The sequence below is a fragment of the Plodia interpunctella genome, chromosome 16 (assembly GCF_027563975.2).
Source record: "Plodia interpunctella isolate USDA-ARS_2022_Savannah chromosome 16, ilPloInte3.2, whole genome shotgun sequence".
Classification (NCBI taxonomy): Eukaryota; Metazoa; Arthropoda; class Insecta; order Lepidoptera; family Pyralidae; genus Plodia; species Plodia interpunctella.
In genome coordinates, this window is record NC_071309.1 from 5,981,678 (window position 1) to 5,992,095 (window position 10,418).

General features: G+C 35.4%; 2 protein-coding genes across 2 annotated transcripts; one reads left to right on the plus strand and one right to left on the minus strand.

Annotated features, from left to right (window-relative positions):
* Positions 1 to 1,304: 1,304 nt before the first annotated feature.
* On the minus strand, positions 1,305 to 3,609 carry apn (apnoia). Its single transcript, XM_053756592.2, has 3 exons — positions 3,444 to 3,609; positions 2,167 to 2,339; positions 1,305 to 1,876 (listed from the first exon to the last, which is right to left on the minus strand). The coding sequence occupies exons 1-3, from the start codon at positions 3,550 to 3,552 to the stop codon at positions 1,712 to 1,714; spliced, it is 447 nt and encodes a 148-aa protein (XP_053612567.1). The 5' UTR covers positions 3,553 to 3,609; the 3' UTR covers positions 1,305 to 1,711.
* Positions 3,610 to 6,641: 3,032 nt separating this feature from the next.
* On the plus strand, positions 6,642 to 8,607 carry LOC128676572 (uncharacterized protein). Its single transcript, XM_053756751.2, has 2 exons — positions 6,642 to 7,089; positions 7,990 to 8,607. The coding sequence occupies exons 1-2, from the start codon at positions 6,666 to 6,668 to the stop codon at positions 8,475 to 8,477; spliced, it is 912 nt and encodes a 303-aa protein (XP_053612726.1). The 5' UTR covers positions 6,642 to 6,665; the 3' UTR covers positions 8,478 to 8,607.
* Positions 8,608 to 10,418: the final 1,811 nt, after the last annotated feature.

Consider the following 10,418-nt stretch of genomic DNA (forward strand, 5'->3'; position numbering starts at 1 on the left):
CATAGGCCCACTCACGGCCGCATCGTTACAAAAAAAAAACAAAGTAATTATTGTCCTCTGTTCCCAGCGAATAACCGTCATAATGGTTTTATTGCAGAGAAAATGTCACCAACAGTTAATGCCATGTGAAAACCATTGTAAAACAAGTGTGGGTATCCATTGTCAGGACTTCTCATGTAACATACATAACAAGTAAATAGCTACTCTTACTTGCATTGAGTTTTTTGTAGTTTTAGGGTTCCATAAACAATGGTTTACTTATCGAATAGTTTATCTTTGGCATTTGGTTTAACCATTTTTTATAATTGAAACCTTTTAATAAAGAACGCCGTAAGTAGCTTAATTCAAGTTTAAGTACAACTACCGAGCGAACAAAAATATGTAACAAGTTTAAGGACTAACACATACTTACCTATTATTTTCTGCTTTTTATTCATAAATAAATGTTTAATTTAACTTTTATCCATTCTAGTGTAGACTGAAGAAAATTGAGACCTTCCATGAATTCGAATAATTGATGACAAAAACAAAAATAAGCTAGTTAGTGATCATACTTAGAATACAGATTATCTATTTTGTACTTATGGTTCCAATTGTATGTAGTTGAAGTCCATATTTATTACATTATGCGACTTGCAAGTGCAACAACTTTTTCCTACACTGTGGTGTGGCTACATGATCATTATTTATGAAAAGCGTACTCTACTCTAGCTATAATTTACTTATAAAGAGTACCTATATACGTGTGTGAGCGAGCGATGTAAGCTACTTTATCAATTATTAGTTTAACATGTAGTAAGTAGAAAGTTGATTGGATTGGAATTCAATGATTTCAAAATGAACATGAATTTTCTAACTCTATTTGTTAAAGGCTTATTATTTTTATAAAGAGAAAGGCATACTAATTTTATAAAGAGAAAAGATTTGAATTTTTATTTCTTTGTTGTAATACATAAATCAAAAATTACTGAACTGATTTTGATGAAATTTGGCATAAAGATAGACTTTAGGAGTAAATAGGCTACTTTTTATAATTTTACTTACTGGACTGGGGAGGATGCAACCCACTCTAAGTAAGACTTGTGGGATGCATCCTTCAACTTTTGACTCGTGCAGAAAAGACCCGTTTTGTCTAAAAGTCAGCGGGGTGTAGGTTAAAATCAACGTCAATTTTGACTGGTGCAACTCATCCTTAATAAAAATTGTTAACTTAGGTTTTTTCCGATTATTACGACGTCATACTCAAAGTTAGCAACTTTTAACTAGCTAAAGGATTTTGTTGAAAAGTAAATTTACAAAATCAATAACTGTGAAAAATTTTAATCGCGAATAAATTAAATTCTTACAACTAAAACAGAAATCTTTCGTCGTCTATCTTTCACAAATATACCGGATTCACGAGAGACAGACGAAGTAATTATATACGAATTATACCTAATAGTAGTAATCCGAGTCAAGATTTTTAAAATTTCTGATTCAGATTCGTATCTAAGCGATGATGCAAATCAATAACATCAGTCAGTCGATTCTGATAAATTTTAGCAAACATATGATAAAGTTTCTATTGAAGCTTCGGTTTCATTCAGTTTGTATATCAAAAATTTCTTTCATAATAAATCTAGATACATATAAATGCATAATATTACGCGGTACCACGTCTGAGGTAGTATTCGTACTAAGGTGGGGTCAATTCGTGAATTTCTGGCTAGTTTCAATCGGATATGGTCGCGTCATTGTCCGATCTGGCCCATGGGGTGAGCACAGGCGCCGGTGCGGGCCAGGGAGCTGCCACAGGGGCTGGCAGCAGCTCAGCTCGGGGGTGGAGGTGCAACAGGGGTGAAGGCGGAGCCGCCGCGAACAGCAGTCTAGACACCGCCTGGAAATAGAACAGAATATATATTTGTCGAGCTGTTATGTGCTCCAAATTCAGAATATATGCACGAGGTGACAGTAGATAAAACGTAATTTTTAAAAATGCGACAAAGTTCTAATTGAATTTAAACTCATCATCATTGCCAGTCCTAATGCGCAGTATCTTTGTCTTGAAGAAATTCATGTTCATGCAATTAAACAAACAAAAAGCATTACTTAGGTTCACTATTTGTAAAATGTTTTTGATGGGATACCGTGTTTTTTTCGGTCTTTACATATTTGATGGGATGTTACCTGACTGATAGACACAATGAGCAGGATGACTCCGATGGCTAGGTTCTTGACGGAGATGACGGCGAGGGCCATGAGTAGCGTGGAGATCACGCCCAGTGTGAACATCACCGGCAGGAAGATGAACGACAGCCTCTTGAGAGCATTGTGTCCGAACGTACGGCCGACGTTCGTGTCTGTAAATCGCAATACAGATTATAACATGTTCCAGGTGTGTGTCGACCTCACATCAGGTTCCAAAGGTTCTTCTTGTGGAAGTTATCCTTATTGACCTTTCTATTGAACTAGCTGCGCCCCGGGGCTTTGCTTCCGTGAGAATTCCGGGATAAAAAGTACACTATATGTTATTCCGGGTTATATTTTACGTGTGTACCAAATTTCATAACAATCCCTTCAGTATATGTTGCGTGTAAAAGTACACACACAAATACATCCTAAATCCCAAGTCATAAACTTTCACATTGATAATATTGGTGTATATTATAATAACCTAAACATTCCAAAGCTATGCAAATGTTCAGCGCACCAAAAAAGTTGCCTATAATGCGCATATTTATTAATATTTAGCTTCAAGATTGTGGTGAAAATTAGGTCCTAACTAGGTAACTAGGTATGTAAATTGTTATTCTCATCTATTAGGTAGAGTTTATTCACATAGTAACTTATAAAAATATTCAACCTTCATTATTCATGAATAATTTCTTCTCTATCTTTCTCAGTGTGTGTGACAAGGGTTTAATAAATGTGCAATCTGCTACATCAAAAAAACAAATAATGGCTGTTTTACCAAAATGCGGCGAAACAAACTGTCACGTCGTGAGTAAGGTAAGCAAGAGACGAGCAAATCCTTTAATACAACATGATCCAATGGTTATGCCATCATAGGTTAAATTAAACGGAGTGTTTTTCGCAATAACACATTGAGAATGATTTATTTCAATATTTTTGTGCTACTGACCGAATTTGTATAATCATATGTTACTACTTTAATATTTAAGAATATATAATTTAAGAGCTCGTTGGAATTATTCGTGTAAGGCTTCTATAATTTTGAATCACAAAATAGTGTTCTAAGCATAGAGGGAGGCTAAAAAAGAGATGGATATAGGGGATCAAAGATGATAAGAATGCGAAGCGGGTATCGAACGAAGTGGGACCTTTCATACTATGCCGCATACCAACGGGATAAAGATCAAGAAGAAGAATAATCTTAAGTCATAAGATAGCAGTTTACCCTACACCAGCTGTAACAATGAGCTTGCAGAAGTAAATGAACCTACCTTTTCCCAAATAATCCAGAAGGCTTGGCTGAGACCCATCCTCACACTTCACTACTGATATGAATATAACAATATAAGCAAGGGTCAACACTGTGATTTTGTTGCACATGATTGCAGTCCTCGAGGTGATTGCTCTGCAGACAGAATATGACTGATGATTTTTTTAATCGATCCCAGGATATAAAGTGTCCTGCGGAAGACAATGGTCATCGAGACCAAACAATGCGACAAAAGAAAGTGCAACGTGACCGTTCGGTAGAAATGTTGCCCTCGATCATAGGGCAGTGGTTCCCAAAACCGCTAGGGGATCGGGAAGGGAATAGGTACTTACTTTTTTATAGTAAATAGGCAAACTTATGTTTGTTAGGTACTTACTAATTTTAAATGAGGACGTCTTCGCAGACTGTGGTTGTCTGCAACGTTAATGTCAGGTTTGTTGTCCAACCAAATTTCTTTTCACGCATTTTTTTTGTGTTCTGATAAAAACTAGTGCTTCGTGAACAATTGTTTCACCAATCAAGAAGGGTAACCAATCAACTAAAGCCAACTAATAAATTTACCAAGCGACGACGACGCTATATGAAAAGTTTCAGAATATGTTAAAATTTTATCTATTACTAAATACAAGTCTAGCAGCATAACCTAAGCTTACCTATGTAATTGTAATTATATGTAAATAGAAACTTCACTTGCTGAGCGATTAAATTCTGTATGTTCTATGTAGACTAAAGTAATACAAAGATTAAACACATTCATGAACTTCACGTCTGTATCTATCTGTAAGCAAGTCTCTAAGCTGTCGAAGTTAATTTACCTCTAGAGAAATGTTAACAGTTTGAGGAACAGTGGAAGCTCCTCTTACGGACTAATGTTGAATCATTAACATCGTATATGCTCCCGTTGGACTTTGAATACGTTTCGATCCCTATCGACGCAAATGAGTGGTGAAAGTAACTGCTGGCTATCAAATAGTGTTGCCAATAAATTAAATAAATTTTTAACAAAGTCACTCTCTTGCACCTTACTTCACGTTCCATTTTGTAGGACTGAAAATACAGATTATATATTTGTGATAAAAACATATTCAAATGTTTCATGCCTCTAGATATTATGTATAATAAATATTTATGTATCGGCTTGATGATTTCCACAGCAATCGAAGGACACTCACTGCCTCCTAAAAATTTTAGGAGGCAGTGACCTATTAATTTATCCTACTTAGTTTTTTTTTTCTCTCGACAACAATCAGCACTGTTAGGTAACTGATTGATAAACTTTTGATTTGTAGCAGCACATTTAATTTTTATTTTCAATTAGTTCTATTGTATCAGCGAAAATTATCGTTTTAACTATTTGTTATTATAATTAATATAAATAAGTATAACTACCGGTACCTACGTGGGTGCCATGCGTGGAGCATGTAGTGTGGGTATAATGGAACACTAAGGATTTCCCCAAATTTACACGTAAACTCACAGGTTGCAAGTAATGTTTGGTGCAAGTAGTTGCAACTAAATGGTGTAAATGAAACTACATTAGTCTCCTCCACAGGTGTCGAAACACGAAACAAGATTGAGTTAATTGAACAAAAAAATGGATTTTCAGCGCATAATGTTCTTAAGGAAATTATGTAACAATTCGTATAGACACGTAACATAGCTAAAGAAATCAATTTTATTTGAAAAAAAATCAGCTTTCGTGCGTGTATACACACAATAAAATATCTGTTCCTGGACTTTATCGAGTTAGTCACGTTTAAAAGCATTTGGTAAGTTGCAAAGTATATAATTCTATATGTACTCGTATACTACATACAAAATATTTTTTTATAAACTTATTGCATTAACGAGGTCCACGATATGGATTGGCTACTTAAGTGCATCCTTGCAAGTCGTTTCATTATCAAAGAAATAAAGGTTACTTGACCACAACCTCTACCTAAGTACCTGCTTTAGTATAATTTATTAGAGCATATTGAAAAGAAAGGTCTCTCGATACGATAGCAAATATCACCGATAGTACGGGTTCCAAATAAATTTTATAAAAAATCTTACAATAGTATCTATCCTACATCTTCATCATCATCTTTCTTTCCATCATTTGGGGTTTCAATGTTAAGTCTTATATTCCATAAATCTGTCGACACCTAATTACGTTATCTATTTTTCGGCCTCCCTCTTCTCTTTTAATCATCCACTATTTTTCAACGTCATTTCAATTAAGTATTTATTCGTCATTATTCACAAATAAATATATTACTCCTCTCATTATACCTCACCGCTACCTTCACACTTCCTCTCAAATAAATATTTTAAATTAAAAATCTGAGAATACTGTAAAATTGTTTTAATTGCAGTATATCAGTAGTCCCCGCACGCATGCGCAGTGAAACGAGGGTCCACGCGCAACGCTCCGCCGCGCCGTGACAGCGCGTATGCTAATAACTCTCTTTATTCGGCAATATAGGGCATTTCCTGCAAACAATGAAGGAAAATCACGATCGATGGACAAAACCGTATCACTTACAACTTTCTTTCCGATCTCAAATTTCAGCACGAACACGCCTAATGAGCTGAATTGAATCTTTTTGTTCCCTTACGGATCTCAATTCATTCACGATTTCTTTGTGAACTTGTTGAGCTTGAACTTTTACCATGCGCGATCTTCAAATTTTTCACAACTTCTTTTTGGAACAAATACTGAAATGTCCTATAAGTATTTTGATCTAAGAAAGGCCATCAAAGTTGATCTAAAACTTGTTAAAAAAAAATTGGCTTTCTCGGTTTGCAATTTCAGCACGCTCATAGTACCTATTGTTGAAAGTGCGTGACGTTACGTAGTTTGCCCAAATAAAGCCGCATTGATTAAATGAAAGTGACGAACAAAATATGCCAACTGGAAAGATTTAATGACTTCTTTATAGAAATGTTCTAAAAATAAACCGTACCTACTATATAACACCTTTGCAACATCATATAAGTTGAATCGAACTTAATTCAAGTCAGGATTGTCATCCAACAGTCAATTATAAAGAACACGTCCGATCTAGAGACTATGCTTTCATTCACACTTTTCTCGATTATGAGTGTTACAAAATGATTTGTTTTTGCTTGAATATTTTAATGATATTGTAGGAGTCGGGGTTCGCTTTCATTTAGCCGAGTATAGTTGCCTTTCAAGTGGGCGCGTGGGGGGAGCCTCGCGCTCAGTCTACAGTCAGCGATGCGTGCGCTGGTTGCGTTGACCACGCTCGCCGCGTGCGTCGCGCACGCGCATCAGCTAACACGCGACGCGCCATATCACAATATACTATCCCCCATCGGGACTAAAGGTCCCATAAAGCACTTACTAACCTGCTCTCAATCACTTGGACCTACAAAATGCCTGACCGCCCTGAGCGCCTGGCGTGCTAAAAAAGCCATCGAGTATTTAGATCGAGGGCTTCTTCCCAGTAACACTTCGAACATCGAACAGTTTCCCTGGGAAGAATACAGCAACACTTCCAGTGACCAAATAAACACCCAGTTATGTGAAGGCACCGAGAAATTGCTACATTATAAGACGTTGAGTTTTACTATGATTCCAGGATACAGATTGGAATTGAAGTCAAAAGAGAATGGCAAAATTAACGTCGATGTACTAAAAAGTGAGTAACATTAACCATTTTATGGTTTTGGTCTAAAATATGGGCTATTAGTTATATGTACAGGGAAACTTTTGTTGATTATTAGCCGAACTTTTGCGGGTGATTTAATCAATGAAACAGAGCAAATTTTGCAATAAAATTTTTGGCAAAAATTATCTATAAAATCCATTTCCATATAAGATAAATTGCTAAAGTTAGCCCAAATAAAGTGAAAAACAAGAGTGCGTGTCTAATTTGATGACGCACAAAACGATAGATTTCACTACCATTTAAAGTTTATTACACTTCTAAGTAACATTGCACTTCATAATCACTACTTACTGAATAACGTAAGTATGCTTAATCTCGTACAAGTATATACTTATGAATTAATATTTCTCTTATTTCGGAAGGAACTAGAACAACAGGTTTTAGACATGTTACAAATTCAGAATCTCATTCTATCGCTAAGCTCGCTATCGCTATCCAGCTAAACATGACCCTAGAGTTTCGTGGCTCTTGGCTTCAACTTTAGTCTACCCAATAAGGGATAAAGTACTGTATCTATATAAATATAATAAATATTATAATTTGGTAGCCTAAAATTTTCGAGTAACACGCAAGAGAACCGCGACGTTTTGGAAAACGCAACTACGGCCTTAAATGGTCAGGTGTAACGTTAAGCGAAGCTGTTTGGAAAGCTATGGGGAGAATTTGATTCGCCGTATCTTGGGTTAACTGACCCGGAGTTACTTTCATGTGGCGCAGTGTGCGAATTGTGTCAAACCCTGATTTTGTAAACTCCAGGTTCAGATTGTTTACTAATAAAATTACGTAACTCGAAGAATCACGAAAGATGGTCAGGGGCTTACATAAAAAAATTGTACAAATTTTGCATATATTTTTTTGGTTTTTTTCCAGACGAAATCACAACAGCTCGAGGAAGTAAACTGAAGAAACAATTTTATAACATCGTGCCCATACTTCTTATACCGGGGCTGATTATGGCAGCTGTCCTGCCGTTCGTCCTACCAGCAATGAAGTTAGCCACAGTGGCCACAGTAATGCTGAACAACATGGCACTCACCGGTGCTGTGTTCACACTACTCAGAGACAATGCATTCAACGACCATTCCCGGCCGAAAGTTAAATATATAAATGCTGGATGGAAAAACGAAGAGGAATTGTACCACGTTCATGAACATGAGCACAGCGACTATGAAGCCTACAGCAGTGACAGTAACATTGATTCTATTGACCACGATTTTGGGAACGTTAAAGTAGTGGGTGATTATTCGCAAAATGAACATACCAAACTCCCCGAACATTGGCTAAAGAATTATAAAGACCATGGCGACCATGTTGAATTGAGTATTCAATACGAACCACATAAAAGAAGACGCGAATAGGACTGGTGTCACTATTACTTGCCTTTTACATTTTGTCCATAATTAAACAAGTGGCACAACGCAGAACACGCCTTTTGAAAGCAGAGCGTCCAACCACAAAAGTACTTAATATTAAAACAAGATTTTATAATCCCACTCGATTAATAGATTTGATCTGACATAGAAGTGACTATCTACGATGTACCTACTATAGATCTTAAACATGTGATTTTCTGGGCAATCGTGCACCAGAAAATCACAATGAGAAGGGACCAATGGTTGCTTATCTCTTGACATCCATGCTCATAAATATATCTACATATTTGTTGCTAGTCTTGCCTGAAAGTTTAATTTATTGTGAAAGAAAATTGTTTTAAGCCAATTCTAGTTATATAATAATTTATAAAAGATATTTTTAAGTATTGTACCTAGGTAATTTATTTTTGTTTAGGTAAGTAAACTAAAAAAAACAAGAATTTAAGTTTTTTTTTTTCATTTCATAAAACTGAATATCAGTTTTGGGATATACAAAATATGACTGGCTTAGGTGTATACATATAAAATTTTAAATTAATTTTAACACTAGTCTCTCTCTTAAATACTTACAAATGTTAATAATAACTCTAAAAGTAATTAAAATATTACACGAACTTTTGGCTTCGCTTCCGGATTAACATAGTGATTCTAGACTTATTGTTCATATTTACACTGGGAACATTTTCAGCCTTAATCTCTGTAGCTATGCCATATTGGTTGAATCGAAAAAAAATTTGATTGAAAGGTGATCAAGGGAACACATTGCTAGATGAGAATTCGGGCCAGCGCTCCAGGGCATCGTTCCTGTAAGAATTTAAACTATTAAATGTTTATTATAATGGTGTAAAATGAACGTTTTCAGAACTTACTGAAATTACTTCTACAACTCGGATAAAAGTAAAAATAAGTGATACGTATTTTCACTACAAGCCTATTGCTTCTGTTCTGCAAAGTTCCGATGCTTCGATATTGATTATCAAATCATACTCAGTGATGATCAGTCACGTAACTTATATGTGTAAATAAATTTTTCTGCTGCATTTGCTAAATATATTACATTAACTATATGTAATTATAAACTCAAATATTATTTTTCTTCTCTTGTCTTCTAATTAAAACCTGATTAATGCTACTCTATGGACAAGGATAGCTTTGGATAGAAAAGAATGGAAGAGGCCTTTGCCGAAGAAAGGCATACAGATGTATTAATAGTGAACAAAACAATCCTTAACTAAGGAAACGTTTGTTATACTACATGTGAAATAAAGGCTATTTTATTTAATATTTAATGCTACGTGAGTGTCTAAGTGATTTCGTTATTTGCTAATTATTTGCGATTTTTATCTGATAGTTGTTCAGTTCAGATTGAACGAAGTATCTAAAAGGGAAATATACACCTCTGTATATTGAAAACCGCACTTCAATTTAAGTATGACACTTTCTGTATTCTGAGCTTTGGCATAACCATACCCTCTAGTGTTTGGTTCTAGCCTTAGAATAGGATCACTCCATCCTTATCCTTATACATCCAATATGGTCGTACAAGGTGATTAAAGGATAAAAACAGGTAACGGCATTCCTAAAGAGTATTGACGTCAGAAGACTGGTCCTAGGTAAAAACACAGCTGAAACTTCAAAATTTACTATTTACAAATCTTGCTTTATATAGGTACTAGCAGGCCGTCCCGGCTTCGTTCCGTTGGTATAAAAATAGATAACAACCAATTCTCAGACCTACTCAATATACAAATAAAATTTCATAAAAATTGGTCAAGTCGTTTTGGATTATTATGATATTGATTGAGTTACAATCTGCCATAAAAGTTGTCCAAATATTTTTTTTTGCCATTGCAAAAGCAAATAAAATAGTCAATATAAACACCCAGCATTGCCAGCCATTTCTTCACATTCTTGACAGGCTGTAAA